An 18,372-nucleotide genomic window follows, 5' to 3' on the forward strand; every position below is an offset into this window, starting at 1 on the left:
CCCAATTCATGCTCCACAGTTCCTGCCTAATAGCAAAGTAATTCCCCCTCCCCCAATTAAATACTTTACCATACCATCTGCTCCTACCCCTCTCCATGAGTTTGGTAAATGCCAGGGTGCTATGATCACTATCACTGAAATGCTCTCCAAATGAGAGATCTGACACTTGACTTGTTTCATTGCCAAGCACCAAATCCAATATGGCCTGCCCTCTACATACTGGGTGAGGATCCTTCCTGGACCCACCTAGACAGGTGTGTGGAGGGAAGGAGTGCACCATCCAAAGTATTTGCAATAAAGGATGGTGGCACAGTGGCTAGCACTGCTGCCTCACAGCACCAGAGATCCCGGTTCAATTCCTACCTGAGGCGACTCTCTGTGTGGAGTTTGCACGTTCACCCCGTGTCTGTGTGGGTTTCCTCCGGATGCTCGTTTCCTCCCACAATCCAAAGATGCGCAGGTTAGGTGAATTGGCCATGCTAAATTGCCCGTACTGTTGGGTGAAGGGGTAAATGTAGGGGAATGGGTCAGGTGGGTTGCACTTCAGCGGGTTGGTGTGGACTTGTTGGGCCGAAGGGCCTGTGTTTCCACACTGTAAGTAATCTAATCTAATAGAAAATAAATATTAGGTAAGTTGAAGTCACCTGTGACAATAACCCTCGTTACTTCTGCACCTTTCCAAAATCTGCCTCCCAATCTGCTCGTCCGTGTCCTTGTCATTGCATCAAAGAACACTACACAACAGCTGTGGGAACACCAGTCTCTTTTTATCAGGAGAAGCAAGAGGAATGGGCATGTGGCTTTGCCAGGGTAAAGAGATTTTAAATGATGCAAGGAGTCATCTACTTTTCTCACATAGTTCTCTGGGCTCACACAAACAGGGAATTGTACTTCAACCACAAGGGCTGAATCAACATGGTGTATGACCATGCACAAGCACTTCATGTTAGCAAATGCTCACTATTCTGGCAGCAGCCATGATGCTTTCATCCTGAGGCAGTCAGTCATTTCCACCATCTTTAGGCCATCATGACAAATCCGGACTGGCAGGTTGGGATGAGGGATTCCATTAATACACTGGATCCTGCCTTCTGTCCACAATCCAACTATGAGGACAATGTGCCTCGAATAAGCACCATAACAGCAATAAGGAACACCGTGGGTCAAACCAAAGTCACCCTAAAGCAATGGTATCACTGATTGTACCACTCAAGGAATGTTCAAGGGTACTGAGAGTGTCCAAATTAATATGGGTCAGCAGCACACTCTACAACCTCACTCTCATGAAGACACAACCTTGTCACAAGGTTTGCAAATGACATCTCAGGAGGAAGAAGAGTCAGAATGCAGGAACTCTTTGTCCTGAATGGATTGGTATGTGAATAGTGACTCACATCCTGGTTACCCCAAGATCTCATTGCATCATTACCATTGCTCCAAAAAAAAACCATACCTTTCAATCCATTTGCTACCTTTTGCTACCTCACAGCATCCTTTTATTCAAAATCCTGAAAGTAAAGCTCATAGCAAACTCTACCACAGCAAGGAGGCTGACTTCCACTGCAGCAGTCTGCAAATCAAACTCGAGTAACTGGGTCTTGTTTCAGACTGCATCATCTGAAGACATTTGGGAACAGTCTGGATGATCTAAAGACACAAACAAAAGCACAGAGAATGTGTTAATGGTGAAAGCATGCATGCAGTCATCCTGAGAGGGGATAGCAGTGGTTGCTAAAGCCCAAGTAGATTGGCAACTTGGCCAAAAAGCAAGGATGCTGGGTATGAGAACACATTGGCCAAATAAAGCTCAGCAAATTGCAAACCCAGAAAAGACACCGTGCATCCAGGTGCTAATGACATTAATGTCGTGTAAAAGGATACATCTCATCAACTCTTATCCCAAGCAGACAATATGCCCAACAATTATCAATCAAAGGAAGAATGCATATTTTCGACCAAAAACCAGATAAAAAGACACCCATGCCCTGCTTCATAAAGCAGCTACACATTAGCAAGCCCTCCAAACAATTGACCAAGTTTTGACCAAGTCTCCCTAATTGTCCAGAAATTTCCGGAAAACAAATCAAAAAAGCTATAAAGACAGAGCTCACCTGTAGCCCTTCTGGAGACAAAGAAGAAGCGATTGGTGTGACCAGGCAAAGGCAAAGACCAGCTGACGATCCAAAGGAAGAGACAGGAAGAGAACAACAAGTTCGCAAACCCCCTCCCTTCCCTGCCAACTAAAGTTACAAGAGACTGTAGGAAGTAGGTAAGGAGATCAAACAGGATTAGGAATAATATTGTTAGTTTAGAGTCTTACCGCAATTATTCTTTAATAAAGCTGCGGAGTTGCATTAGTTTGCATCGGTACTAACCTGTCTTTGTAGTGACTTAACCATTCTGGGATTGTGGGATATCTGGGTAAATTCATTTATAACCTGATACTTTCAAGAAAGAGTTGGATAGAGCTCTTAAGGATAGTGGAATCAAGCGTTATGGGGGTAAGGCAGGAACAGGATACTGATTGAGGATGATCAGCCATGATCATATTGAATGGTGGTACTGGCTCGAAGGGCAGAATGGCCTACTCCTGCACTTAATGTCTATTGTCTGCTGGTCGAGGTGGCTGATGGGTCCTATAGGGCTCGGACAACAGCAGGTTCATGCTTCATGGAATCATAACTCATTCCCAGAATAGTACCTCGCTAATCCTAATAGACTGTTTTGAGAGCAGATTGCTGGCCTGCTTGGAGAGCCTGCAAGCCTCTTTAAGCTCTGAGGAGAAAGTGAGGTCTGCAGATGCTGGGGATCAGAGCTGAAAATGTGTTGCTGGAAGAGCGCAGCAGGTCAGGCAGCATCCAAGGAACAGGAAATTCGACGTTTCAGGCATAAGCCCTGATGAAGGGCTTATGCCCAAAACGTCGAATTTCCTGTTCCTTGGATGCTGCCTGACCTGCTGCGCTCTTCCAGCAACACATTTTCAGCTCTTTCAGCTCTGACCCTGACAACCAATTAGATCATTAAACCACTTGCAACACTAATGTCAGATCCTCAGACCAGATTCTGGGAATTAAACACCATGTACACTTGCGCCCTATCTCTTAAGATGGATCTTGAAGCCCTCTTGGTGCCACACAGAAACAGTTTATTTTTTACTGTACACCTCTTGCACTAACGTCTCCATTGCCATTTCAGAAAACTTGGGAGACCTCTGTCTTGTTGGTTGTTTCGCCCTCTCCGTTAGCCACTTCCTCCACACAATATCAGTGCAGAATGAATATAGCTGTCCTTATAAGAGGGGTACAATGCCTTTAAAACATGTAGATAATTTCAAATTGAAACCCCTGCACTTGAAAACAGGAGTGCCTGAATTTTCCTCCTTGTGTTCCTGGTCTACATTATCACGAGTGACAATTTTTAAAAAAGGCATTCAATGCCACCCTTTTCAAAAAGGTCAGAGGCTAGAAACGCTTTTACTCAAATGCATATAATTTGGTGTTACCTTTACATTTTCAGAATGTTTCGCTACAGTAAACTATGCAAAGGACAGTGTAGAACTTCGAAAAGATTGACACAATGCTGGAGGGAGTGGATAGAATGAAATTCAACATGAAGAATGATGAGGTGATTCACTTTGGTAGAAAGAACATGGAGAGACAATATGAAAGAAACTGTCCACTTGAAAGAGTGAGCAGAAGCAGAGATGCCTGATTGTATGGACATAAGATGACAGGACAACTGGAGACAATTACAATAAAATATACAGTATCCCTGACTTTATTAAATGTGTTATAAAGAACAAGAGCAGGGAGGTTAGGTTGGAGGACACTGACCCTCCATCAGAGACAAGATGTCGCTGACTGTTGCTGACCCCCTCCTCTTCCTGCATTATCCCTTTTCCCCAATCATCTAGAATCTCCCCCATTTATATATTGAGTTATCCTCCTTCACAATTGCTGTACCCATCACATCCAAGTAGGCTATCTTGAATCCTCACAACTGAGTTTCCCAACTTGCCTCTCACAGCAATCTGATAACCCGACTTGACTCTAAGCAGACCATCACTAAGGACTGGTCATGAATATCCCTTAACTAACTTGGATGGCCAGTCCTGCCTGATGAGAGATCAGACCTTAGACTGATTTCCTCGCAGCTCCTTAACAGACTTCCTGTGACTCTTTGAACTGGTTGCACTTGGCTGACAGGGCTGTCTGTGACATTAATGTACCCTTAAAAATTCATGTATTCTAGGATGTATAGCCCTAACATTTTATGGCAGGTTTAGCTTGGGGGCAAATACCATGACATTATACTATTGTAAGTCTTTCACTGCCAAATTACTCATATCTACAGTTTGACCTTTGGAGAAGACAAGTAGCTCAAACCACAACATCCAGATTCACACATTTAACTGCAAGTGGACATCTTCCAGAAATTGCTGTCTAATTTATTCTATTATAATGGTGAATCCTGACATATTATTATTATTAATTCAAAACTGGAACTTCAGATTGTGTGTTAAAAATACATGGAAAATGCTATGACAGGAGCTTATTATATCAGTCCAGATAACAACACCATGAGTTTTTGGTCACTGACTGGACTGCATTTATTGCTTTAAATCTGGAAATTGGAAATCTACTTTTACAAATTGGGAAATACTAAACCAATATTATTTTTCAGTATGTTTTATGATTCATTTCCACTTACGCACTTACTCTTAGTAAATGTATAAAAATATATAAACCCCTGTGTGCTCACTGACAGTGATTACAACTTAAAATATATTTAATGGATGAATTGCAGGGTAATTAATTTTTGTTTGAATGATCAATTTTTTAAAGCAGCTGTTCCATGTTATAATCAAAGCCCCAGGTCAGTGCTACCAATATACTGTATTACGTCCATCATGAAAACATATACTTTGGAGAAGATGAAGTTAGTCATCCAGTGTTCTGTATGTGCAGTTCAGCTGCCTTTTGGTATTTTGCATTTTGAGAATAGTGAAAAGCAAAACATTTAAATATTCAAAGGTTCCATGAAAAATCTGTTTAATTAAAAATAGAATCCATAACAAATCGTACCTTGTATACATTTTGTATATAAACTGTATATTCCTCTGACAGTATCCATTCATTGTATTTTTTTAAAATGTTAGTATTTTCCTATGAGCATTAATACAAATTTCAATCAAGTCTTGCAACTTGCTGAAACAGCATAATTATTGTAAGGTCAGTGAAGTTGTTGTTTGCTCATTTAACAGCATCCTTCCCTCCTGATCACTGAGTCAATAAACCCTAGTTGTGACTTAATTTAAACTGGCAAGTTACAAAGGTGATCACTCAATGATAAAATTTATCAAAAATATATACAGAATGACAAAATAACTTTTTTGTTATGCTGTAACAAACAATCGAATTCAAATCAATTGTAACAATTTCTGTCCTCTAAAATATATGGTACATTTACCACAGAAATATATCCGAGTCTCCGATTCATGAAGTCTTCTTGTGTACAGATGCATCTCTCTTGATGCTGTTTTGTCCTGTAATGGAGAAGGCTGGTTCGAATTCAGTGCCTCAAGGCAGAACATATGTGTTATTAAAGAAAAAGTCAATTATTTAACTGAAATATACTCTATATCAACAGGAATGTGCTTTAAGGTCCCAGAAAAATAAGTTTGCCTGCTGTTGGTAATCTCCTCCACTTCTGGTAGTAGGCAGAACTTCATTTAATCTTACACCTTTTGTAATTTTAGTTGAATTGTACAAAACTGCCTCCTGAATGAACATTGGCCAAGTTTCTTAAATATGGACTGAATTAAAAATAGTTCTGTCATTCCACTGAAATTATCTAGCAGGCGCAGTGGATACATCACCAACTCTGCATCCAATATGGGTGAAATTTGAAGATCACCTCCCGTTAATCTTCACCCTCTACATTGGCATTAAAGTAATTTTCCACAAGATGATTTGATCAATAACTAATGCCAGCATTTTACTGAGGAATCAAAGCCCTTAGCCTCTGGATTAAGAATTAAATGCAATGTTTTTCAGTTTTATCAGGGCTACACCATGTTTAAATATATATGGAAATAAGTCCTCTTTATCCTAATAGTTGGATGTTTTATCTTAGTTTAAATCACCTTTAGATTATTTTTTCTTCTTATTCCGTCGATGTTTGTAAATCTACTGTTGAGGCTTGAATGCACAGAAGTGATCCATACCAACCAGCTGTACCTGAAGCTGATAATCCCAAGTTCTATTTTGGATTTTATACTGACCATTGGTTACAAAACATGCTCAGTTTGCACTTCATAAATTCATCTGCCCTTATCAGAGCTCCATATGGCATAAAGCTCTGTTTAACAATAATTTGATTAAAACAAGAGAAGAGAAACAAAGAGATTTCTTAAAATGCACTCTTGAAATTTTTCCATTGGTTTACAGTGTATAGATGCTCAACATGATTGTGTGCAGTTCCTTCCTCTCTTATTTTAATGCAAGAATTCATTTGTAACAGGTCCACTTTTTCCTACTAAGTGACACAGCATAATTTAAGAGTTAACATTTTAAACTCAGTAAGGTGAAAGATCACAGTAACTGTTTCTCCGTGAAGTGAGATTGTCTATAGGTATCAGCAATTACTTGTCACCCAATAATGTTTTTCTAAGTCAAATCAACATTATTTACAGAAAAATAACATATTGCAGATGCTGGAAATCTGAAACAAACACAGAATGCTGCAGGATCTCAGCACAGTTTAATAGCATTTATGGATTGAGAAATGTTGAGAGTCCAGTGTGACTCTGAACTCTGAAGAAGTCTGTTTCCCTCTCCACGGATGTTGACAAATCTGTTCAGTTTCTCCAACATCCTGTGTGTTTGTGGTCACTATTTACAATCTGTTTGGAACCACATCAAAATAGCTTTCACATTCATTCCTGATTTTCGACTAACCAATCAAAAATAGAAATTTCAGTGATTAGTTACTGATATATTCACATAAATATTTAATATTTTACTCAGTTTATCTTTCACTTTTATTTGTACAACCTTCTATTCATTGCGCCACCTGAATTGTGCATGATTCTTTGAACCAGAGGTTACATTTGCAGACAACCTGCTGCATCGAATTTAACTGAGATGTATGGAGCATATTTTTCTGTTTGTTTTTTATTAGAAAGATCAGAATCAGGAGTATAATCCTAAACCAAAATTACTGCCAGTTGTTTGGTGTTGTAATAAGGATTGGTGAGTTTTGGAAAACTCGCATGTTATTTAGATGACATAGATATACGTGTTATTTGCCAGTCAAGTCATTTTGCTAAACTATTACACCCTGTACCATTGAATTCATTTATCTTTCAGTCTGCTAAGTTACTATGTTTGTAAAAAACATTTTGTAGGACCATGAATTCAGGCCAATAACTGTGCGTTAGCCTAAACTAAGAATTCATAACTTATTTGTCAAAGTACAGCCTCATACATTACAATTCTGCGCTGTTAAGTTTTAAATGAAGGAGCAGAACATCTCCTGGTGTTTATATATGTGAGGTGGTCTGAAGGGAACTCTTTTCACAGTTTTTGAAGAAAATCAAACTGATAGAACACCATTTCCAGCATCTTCAGTTTCACTTGAGCTGAAAGAAACATGTCATGTGACCTTTCAATTAATTAACAATTATGGAACACGTGTATTTCAAATTAACTTAAGTTGATTATTTGGAAATTATGTTACAATTTTAAACTTTTCCTGCACATTAAAAGATAGGAGTAGCACAGAAGCACGGTAAAGGATTAGGCATCAATCTGTCATGTTAGTGAATAAAAATCATAATTCCATTGTTTTGCATTGTAAATCTTTCATAAGCCAGCATTTTGATTTACAAAATTAAATAGGTACCAAAGATTCAGTTTCTCAACATGCATTCAATTGTCAAAACATAATGGTTCAGCTACTTCAGAGAACATTACAACAATACATTCTGCAGATTAACCCAAAGAAAAGATTTCATTTCTGTTCCATTTGACAGATTGAAAAATGAAGAGTGGTCACTCTTTTACATAAGGTATTTGTTTGTCACAAATTATATTGCCTTATGATATTATTCCACAGGTTGCAATGAATAATACTCTTATATACAAGATAACATACACCTCAATTTGAAAGGCACATTATGTTTTAATAGCCAAATAAAACTCTAAGACTTTGTCAATTTCATTAATTGCCCATTTTGAAGGTAGCTTATAATGAAAATAATTAAGTGCTTATACAACATTCATTGGCTTCATTGCTCAGTCTGTTAATGGATTGAATGTATTATTTCTGTGAATGTGCATTTATTTTTCCAAATCTTTCCAATCAGACAGTTAACAACCCTAGAAGACAGGAAACATCTCATCATTTGATGATCAAGTTTCCACGTAATCATTATCAACAAGCATTGCATTATTATCCCTATTATTATCCTATCATTGCAAATAGATGGTAAAATGATTGGGCCCAATTTGAATTCTGTAAGTAAATATGTTTGAGTACCTGACTCAGTTGTTCACAAAAACCATTACTTATCAGTGAAGATAACCATTAAATAGATACTTTGTGCATTTGAAATTGGCCCCATATATAATTCTGATTGTAAGTGGGTCCTTTGGTAAATTTGTGTTTTTTTTCAGTAATGTATCTACCTCTGCAGAAAAAAATCTTCCACCCTCTATATTGCATATTTCTATTTCTAAAAGTCAGTTTGTTATTTTTGGATTTTGAATATTCTCAAACACATCCAAACCTGTCTTTAAGTAAACCTGAGCAGATCTAATGCTGTTCTGCACCATAGATATAATTTTGGTTAGAGTTTGGTTTGTCTTCTGAAGGTTGCAGTGGTTAACAGCTTCTTTCATGACAGAGAACTGGCTTGATGGCTCATTGAGATGATATAGAATATTTCTGAAACACAAATAATACATGCTAATTACTATAAAAAATATCCAACATTAAAATATTTAAAATACATTGTGACCATGTTCTAAAAATTTCTACATTTTATAGAATATTTATTAGATTTGTAATAATAGAAATAGAAGTAGTTATGATGGACTGAGTGTTTCAGTGATTGTGTTTTTTTAACCATTAGGACTCACCATTATTTATGGGTAAATCAGATAGCACCTTCAGCCAGGTCAAACACAGAAATTCAGATGACACTGCCCAAGATGTGCTACTCCTCTAAACTGCAAAAGTTACTTCTTGTTGTCTGCCTCCCATTCAAATGCTTTGAACAATGTGGCAATTCCTATACTGACATCACAAATACAAATTAAATTTGGGACAATGCTTTAAATTGAGTCTTGACTAAGCACTTTTTTTTAACTTTAACATTTAATTATTTTTAATTACTGCAATTATAAATATTGCCATGAATACTAATTCAGATCTTAATTGTTACTGGTGATTTTAACAACTGTCATTTTTGAAATCTTTTCATTTTTTTTCTATCTCTCCCATCATCCAGTCTATGTTTTCCCTTCTTATTTAGCATTTTGTACCTGATTTGACATTGATTTCATTATTCTGATGGTACTTCCTAGTTCAGACTCTGTGTTGCTCATTAATAATTCTTCCATGCGATTAATGTAAGAAATAGATCATTGTTTTCCCTGTTCACACAATATAGAAAAGGGAGGAGCCTATGGTAGTTAAAATACCAGTTTAATATAATATTGTAATAATTATTTGTGAATTGAAAATATATTTCTGATTGTTTAACAATAGATTCTGTTGGAGTAGATGCCTTGGGACAACTATTACTTGTATTTCAAAATGCAGAACTTTAAAATAATGTGTGGATATGGTTTGAATCTTGCTTTCAAGTACATAATACATGAATCAGGCAAACAAAGCAGGAACATAAATTCTTCATTACATTTGTCATAAGCAAGTCAGAATAAAAGTGCTAATGCAAAATACTATAGATGTTGGAGATCTGAAAGAGAACTGAAAATGCCAGAAATATTATACTGGCATGTGTGAATGGTAACAGTATTAATGTTTAAAATCAATGATTTTTCAGTCAAACTGAACTGTTAACTCCAATAACTTATAATTGAAAGTCAATTGGAAATATAGACGGTTAGCAATTGGAGAAGTTATGAATACAACCTTCATTAAGTGATAGCCAACTCAGCATGATCAAAATTGTAAAAATCAAGATAGTTTTTCTATAATCTGTATCATAATATAGATGTCAAATATTTTAGTGAAATGTGTCATCTTGTTGGTAATATTTTCAATTTTTATTCAAATCAATTATTTAATCCCTTAATCAATGAGGTTCTACTCATCTCTAAATTACTTCCAGTTAAAATTGAAATAACAGATACATCAGCAAGCTTGTTGAAATAGAAACATGCAAGTAGACAGCAAAATGGCAAAATAACACAGATATTAAATTTGTGCCTTTTTGTAAGTGAGATCACAATATTAGAAATCTACATGTGAGCAATGACTAAGACAGTTCACTTACTTAATTTTATAAACTTAAAACCAGTACATTCTAAAACTTCTGCATTAATTAATGGTCTCAAATTATTTTTAAAAACTGTGTTAAAATATTACTAGCTTGAATCTCGTGTATCACCAGCCACGTAACACCATTAAATAAAATCAAACAAACGAAATACTTCCACATGCTCCATAAAATTCTATCCATTTGGGTGCGTTTTATAGTTTTTGTTATTAGACTGTTTGACTATGTGTGAATCTGCCATATTGATGCAATATGTGATTATCAAAGTGTGGGATTTAGGATCTCTGATTTCTACACCAGGCAACTCTTTAAGCTGACACAAGAGAAAATCAGGCAGTTCAGTGGCCAAAAGACCATAAGATGCAGGAGCAGATTTAGGCCATTCAGGACATTGACTCTGCAGTGCCATTCAATGAGGTCGTGGGTAATCTGATAATCCTCAACTCCACTTTCTTGCCTTATCCCCATAATAGGATAATGAGAGGGGATCTCAGTGAAATGTATAAAATACTGACAGGGCTGGACAGACTGGATGCAGAGAAGATGTTTTCCTGGCCAGAACTCATGAGCACGTGGTCACGGTCTCAGTTCTGATGTACTGTCACCAGACTTGCAATGTTAACTACTTTCTTCTCACAGATGCTGCCAAACCTGCTGAGATTCTTCAGCAATTTCTGTTTTTGCCTTGGTCTCAGGATAGAAACCATTTCAGAATGAGATGAGGAGAAATCTCTTTATTTGTAGAGGTGGTGAGCCTGTGGAATTATCTACCACAGAAAACTATGGAAGTGAAATTGTTTAATATAGTTAAGAAAAAAGTAGATTTCTATAAGGTAAAGGTAGACAACTAAGCAGCACACGGTCAGCAAGGAGAGATCATAACAAGAGTGAAACACATCCTGAGTGAGCATATAATTCAGGGAATTTGGAGACAGCGTGAAAATGGAACTGGTAAATGTTACTTTCTTTGCTTTAAAAGTTTAAAAATCAGTAGTCTGGTTAGAAGGTCAACTGACTAAGGGAAAGTTATGAGTCTATCACCTGAAGCCTGAATAGGGCTTCAATAGGTATGGTTTGCTTTTGAAGCTTAACTAGTGAGAGTCATCTCAACTCAAATTAAGAGGGGCCGATTGAAAACACATGACCTGTTAACTGCATCAGGAAGGAGAAATCACATCAAGTGTGAGACACAGCCCGAGAGAGTAAATACCTTGGGGACTTTGGAGGCAGTGTAAGCATTCAGTGTAATGGGAAGGGGTGCTTTTTCTCCTGGCTCGTAGTTTGTAAGGTTTTCTGAACAGGATGAAATAAGGTGTAGAATCAGGGACCCAGCACAAAATAGTGACATCACAGGAAAACCATAATTTCATTAGTTGGTAATAGCTACTCATTTAACTGTTTATTAAAGGTTACTTGAAAATTGAAGGTAAATTGGTGAAATATTTATAGATTTATAAACTAAAAGATCAGTAAGGAATTTTTAAAAATCAAATTAAGAACAAGTAAGTAAAATAGAGATGCAGGGCCAAGCAGGCTGTTATAACTGTATGATGTGGGAGCTGGTGGACCCAATTGTGTTTCATAGTCATCACATCTGTTGTGAGTGTTGATTTGGAGATGCCGGTGTTGGACTGGAGTGTACAAAGTTAAAAATCACACAACACCAGGTTATAGTCCAACAGGTTTAATTGGAAGCACACTAGCTTTCGGAGCTACGCTCCTTCATCAGGTGATAGTGGAAGGCTCGATCGTAACACAGAATTTATAGCAAAAAACTGTAAGTATTTGCTATAAATTCTGTGTTACAATCGAGCCCTACTATCACCTGATGAAGGAGCATCGCTCCGAAAGCTAGTGTGCTTCCAATTAAACCTGTTGGACTATAACCTGGTGTTGTGTGATTTTTAACGTTGTGAGTGTTGGTTGTTTGAGGAACTTCAGCTCAGAATTGATGAGCTGCAGTCTGAGCGTCAAACACTGTGACATGTCAAAGGAGGGGAAAAGAGTTCCTTAGTCTGTGTTTCAGGAAGTAGTCACACCCCTTAGATTAACTACCTCAAATTTGGTTAGTGGCCAAGGATATAAAGATGTGACTATCAAGTGGGAGGAGAAGGATTTAAAGAGAAGCTGAAGAGCAACTTTTTCACACACAGAGTGAATTGTATGTGGAATGAATTGCCAGAGGAAGTGGTAGGTGCAGGTACAGTTACAACATTGAAAAAAAACATTAGGACAAATATATCAAAAGGTAAAAAATGAGGTCTGCAGATGCTGGAGATCACAGCTGAAAATGTGTTGCTGGTTAAAGCACAGCAGGTTAGGCAGCATCCAAGGAATAGGAAATTCGACGTTTCGGGCATAAGCCCTTCATCAGGAATGAGGAGAGTGTGCCAAGCAGGCTAAGATAAAAGGTAGGGAGGAGGGACTTGGGGGAGGGGCGATGGAGATGTGATAGGTGGAAGGAGGTCAAGGTGAGGGTGATAGGCCGGAGTGGGGTGGGGGCGGAGAGGTCAGGAAGAAGATTGCAGGTTAGGAGGGTGGTGCTGAGTTGAGGGAACCGACTGAGACAAGGTGGGGGGAGGGGAAATGAGGAAACTGGAGAAATCTGAGTTCAGTCCTTGTGGTTGGAGGGTTCCCAGGCGGAAGATGTGGAGGAGCAGCGCCTCATCACCAGCAACACATTTTCAAATATATCAAAAGGAAAGCTTTAGAGCGATATGGGCCAAAAGCAGACAAATGGGATTAGTTCAGTTTAGGGAAACATGGTGGGCATGGACAAGTTGCACCAAAATGACTGTGTTTCGTGCCACGTGGCTCTGGTGTTAATGAAGCAGAAGGACTTGGAAGAGGAGAGTGGGCAAAGAAGTGATGGAATACCATGTGGGAAAGTGTGTGGTTATGCATTTGACAGGAAGAATAAAGGCAGAGACTGGATTCTAAACTAACAAGGGCTTCAGAAATCTGAAGTACAAAGGGACTCGACTCTTAGTTCAGGCTTTTCTTAAGGTTAATATGCAGGTTTAGTTGGCGTTTAGGAAAGCAAATACAATGTTAGCATTTATTTCAAGAGGGCTAGAATATAGAAACAAAGATATACTGCTGAAGCTGAGAGAGGGTCTGCTCAGAATATTGTGAGCAGTTTTGGGCCTCCTTTCAACGGAAGGACGTGTTGGCTTTGGAGGGGTTCAAGAGGAGGATTTCAAGAATGATCCCCGGAATAAAAGGCTTGTGATAAGAGGAGTAATTGAGGACTGTGGGTCTGTACTCAATGGAGATTAAAAATAAAAGGAGGATCTGATTGAAACTTATAGAATACTGAGAGGCCTGGATAAAGTGAAGATGGAGAAGATGTTTCCACTAGTAAGAGCAACTATGACCTGAGGGCACAGCTTAAGCGTGAAGAGGCAACACTATTTAGAACTGAGATGAGGAATTTCATAAGCCAGAGGATGGCGAATCTATGAAACTCATTGCCACAGAGGGTGGTGGAGGGTAAGTCATCGAGTGTATTTAAGACAGAGCTAGGTTCTTGATTAGCAATAGGATCAAAGAACGGGGTTGAGAAACGTATCAGCCACGATAGAATGGTGGAGCAGATTCAATGGGCCGAATGACCTAATTCTGCTCCTATATCTTATGGACTTATTAAGGGGAGAAGGTCTGATAAAGCTACAAAAGTATCAATTGGCTGAATGGATTATTCCTGCTCTGATTTTCTAAGCTGCCACTTTGTTCCTTGAAGATATCTCAGTGCTGCTCCCCAAACTCTATGTCTGAGCTACTGAGATCAAAAGAAACATTTACTTCCTGTTTAAGACTTCCAGTGCTTATAGTTGCAGTAGCTATTAACCCAGTTAGTGAGAACAAATGAAGTGTGCATTTGTAACATACATGTTTCTAATGTTATTAATTTTAAGATGATGGCTTGGATATTGTGTGCTAATATTTTTGATAACCCTTACAACTCTTGCTCATAAATATTTGCTAATTCTTGATTATAAGTGGAGCTATAGATGTGGAAATGTATTAATTGAGTAACTGTGAGGTTAGACTTCCACCATTTGTAAATAATTTACTTCCCTTTTAAAGCTAAAGTCATGGCTAATAATTCTTGTTCCAAATTATAAGAAAACTTAATCTACAGCAACCAACCATAAGAACCACCATGCAGTGCAGGGCTCAAAGTAAATGGAGACAAGGAGGGCAAATTCATCATGAAACACCAAAACATGCAGGAAATCTCTATCTCAGTGAAATCAACCCATTCATTACATCAGAGTTTGTGTGTGTCTCTCGTTCTCGCTTGCTCATGTGTTTCTCCAAGCCCAGGTAGAATCCTATCTGCATTTGCTGCTAATAAGTTCACTGGCCTTTCAGAACCAAATGTGGGAGAAAGTTAGTGTGTTTAGAGTGAAGGCTTTATTTGTGTAAAAGTATGTGTCAGTTCTTTTGGGGGGCAAAAGAAACTTATTGCCTCTGTTGCTAATCCATGCCTGCTGTCTTGTGTAAAAACATATTTTAATTTCAAAAATTAATACTGTTGTGCTATAGCTTTGCATTTGAAAAGCAATGATGATTATTGAGGATATTAATGAATTTCTTTGACTTTGCACAAGTTCAAATCAGCTATGTACCAACAAAAATACAGAAGGTATTGTTACTACATGACGGCATCACTTAATAGAGATAGTGAGAAGGAAAATGAACCTCCTAAAAACCAAAATAAAATCCTCTGAAAAATCAAAAATAAACTTTGAGGAAAATCTCCAGAACAGCACTGAAAAAAAATAATGTGGCCCCTAATGAAGTGCATAATCACTATTTCAAAAATTATCCCTTTATGCTGAGGATGTAACCACTGAAAAATACTATTTTTATCGTATAAAGTGATAATATTTTAATATACCAGCTGCAAGAGAAGAACATTATTTGACACTGTGAATGGAATGTTATAGACCAACTCATATCACCTACAAATACATCAAAGAGTTAGCCTAGTTCCTAATTTTTATCTTATTTAAAGACAAGTGTAAGGTGATGTGTTCCAGATGTAATTCGATTGGTCACACTACTCGTCTTTAAACAAAATACACTTTATTTTTACATCCAGTTATAAATAAAAGAAAGAAGAAAAGGTATAATTTTAACTCTATTGGAAAATGTAACAGAATAATAAATTATTTAAATTACAAACATCAACTGTCCCAAGTACTTCCAAATAAACCTGTTGGACTATAATCTAGTTTTGTGTGATTTTTAACTTTGTCCCAACGTAGTAACATCCCATAAATTTGCCCTTGGCAAAGGCACAGTCAGTAACACAGATTGTATTTCACGTGCAATTCTGGCAACAGAGAGAGATAATTCTGGTAGAGAGAGAGAGAGAGAAAGAAAGAGACACAGCTTCCACAGCCAACTTGAAAACCCCAACAACTGCTAAACTAAAACCCTGGTTCTGTGTGAGCCTGCCTCTCCCCATTCATACTGCTTCTATTAATCTAACTTTTTAAAACAAAATCCCCAAGGTCTCACAAGCTGTTTACTTTATTGGCTGCGAATAGACAACTCTCTACCTATGGTTCAAAATCTCTCTTCAAGAAAAAAACCAGGACAAAATATATCTCGTAAAAGCTGTTTTATTGTCAAAGGAAGAACAAGCACACACACAAGTCCTACAGTATAAAATGCTTTTCGCCTTTATGTTAAAACACAGCTGCAAAGGAAAATGTTCTGATAGTGGATCAAAGAATTTTTCTATGACAATGTGCTCAACATTGCAAGCAAGAAGGTATCTCTCATAAATGTACTATGGACTGTTAGTGAGCTTTCACACTGAAAAGGTAGTGAGTTGACTTCATGTGTCTCAAACAATGCAGCAGTTTCTTCATGATCTGACACATAAGAATGCTATGGGTGACATTTTTAGCCTTACTGCTCTGATAATAGTCAAGTGAGTAGGCTGCTAATGTTGACTTAGTCACTAACATATGACCTTAATCCTGTCATACTCCCTTTTTTTAAATCTAATCAATTGTGAAAGGCACTCAAAACTTGCTTTAAATCTTCCCTTTCACTGTACCTGGAGAGCAAAAGCAAAAAAAACTCCCCAAGACCTCATACTCCAAAATTCTCTTTCTTGGTGGATCCTCGTTTTAAACTCCACAACTGGAGGAAGAAATTTTACCTTATGCAACCTTTCAAAATACTGCTTAAATATCTAAGAATAATGAAACAAAAATCTCCAGCAATAATAGTTCCAGTTTTTAGCCTTGAAGGAAGTGTAGCATAGATTTAGCATTGCAATACCAAGGACTGAAAGCTCAACTTAGGAGGAAAGATCACAAAAGTTATGAATCCCAGCTCTGCTCTAGGGTCACAGACTTGAAACAATGGGTGGGATTTTCCTAAAGTCTGAACAAAATTGGCAATGGTGAGAAGTTTGGAGAAATATGGTTGAAATAAACTAATGAGATTCTCGATATTGAGAAAATAAAGTTTGAGTTTTTATCTCAAAATTCCAATGGCTAGCAGAGTATAAGTGGTGAAGGACCCTATTTCCATATATTTGCATCTCATTACTAGCTTGTGGTTCCACAGATCTATGCAGTTTGCTATTCTTTCAGATGTTGGTGAGAAACTAGGTGGCACCAACTTGTAAGTCTGCGCAGTTAGCAAGTAGCTCACTAACCTCTTCTCTGGGCCTCTCTTTTATTCCCCAACAATCCATGGTAGACACCATGGGCAGCAGTTGCCGACATCTTCTGCCCACAGGTGTCAGCATCAACAAAACATCGGCATTACCACATGCTCACAACACATCTTGAAGTAACTCAGAAGATTTCACCTTTGCATTTTGGAGTTCATCAACACCTTACATTGTAATGCTGCCACCAGGTCATTCTACACGCAGGAACACCATAACCCCCTCATGCATTAGAACACAGTGCTTTTAAGAGCTCTTAGCTTGCTCTCTCAGCACTCATTCACTTTGTGTTTCCTTTGAGACTTACCTTGCATTTTAACATACTACCACATTATTCAGACTCAAAGTGGTCTGCTTTAACTTGCCTTCGGCACAGACAGAAAGCCAGGTAGCTTTCCATGGTTGCCAGCACTGAACAGCGAAGAGAGCTGACATATTTCTGTATGGCACCATGTTCTATCAATGTCACACTTACAGTATGGGCCAGCAGCTTCCATGGTAAAAGAATATGCTTCAAACAAACGGTCATTCCTGAAAGTCTATGGGGAGTAGTTCTTAGTTGAGTGAAAGGATCTATATCACTCCAGCAGTTGGCCATGATCATCGGTGTTTGGTGCAACCGGTGTTTAAGGAGCTGCATTATTCCAGTCCAAGGTTTACGCCACAGTCAGTCCTGCAGGGGAGCTGGACAGATATCAGTCAGTGGGCTCTGACATGCTCAGTCAGGGCTGTCCTCCCAAAGTGGGCCCGGGCATGTGACAAGGTATTCCCTGCAGGTTTGTGTAGTAAAGGTGAAGGGGAATTATCAGGGGTAGTGCTTTATTGGGGAAAGTGGGATGCTTAGGTGTGTGGTTTGGAGCCAGTATGTTGGGCTGTAGAGGGGACAATGACTGTGAAAAGCAGGAACTCCTTTTCACCAGATATGATGGTGGGAGCTGATCAGAGCTTTGGAGATCCTAGGAGATTGGGAGTGGGGAGAACTTTTGGAGGTCATCTTGTTTTGAAGAGGACACTGGTGGACAGAGGTAACTATGTTGGGCAAGGCTGTGTGGAAGGACTGTGACTGAGCTGAAAAAGCTGATGAGGTCTCTGGAGACTGATATTTTTGTAAGGTCGGGAACGCAGTGAATAACTGACAGAG

The 18,372-nt window shown here is 38.2% G+C and overlaps 1 protein-coding gene across 5 annotated transcripts in view; it reads right to left on the bottom strand.

Moving 5' to 3' along the window:
* Positions 1-5,083: 5,083 nt before the first annotated feature.
* The window catches only part of LOC132821532 (inactive N-acetylated-alpha-linked acidic dipeptidase-like protein 2), a 973,299-nt gene continuing 960,010 nt past the window's right edge, over positions 5,084-18,372 (bottom strand). For all 5 annotated transcript variants that reach the window (XM_060834141.1, XM_060834143.1, XM_060834142.1 and 2 more), the window contains 2 exons: positions 8,792-8,949; positions 5,084-5,545 (listed from right to left, as the gene is read on the bottom strand). In XM_060834141.1, the coding sequence (XP_060690124.1) occupies positions 5,496-5,545; positions 8,792-8,949 (208 nt within the window). In that variant the 3' untranslated portion in view covers positions 5,084-5,495. The remainder of the gene's footprint in view (positions 5,546-8,791; positions 8,950-18,372) is intronic.

This window comes from Hemiscyllium ocellatum, chromosome 13 (genome assembly GCF_020745735.1).
Source record: "Hemiscyllium ocellatum isolate sHemOce1 chromosome 13, sHemOce1.pat.X.cur, whole genome shotgun sequence".
NCBI classification, from domain to species: Eukaryota; Metazoa; Chordata; class Chondrichthyes; order Orectolobiformes; family Hemiscylliidae; genus Hemiscyllium; species Hemiscyllium ocellatum.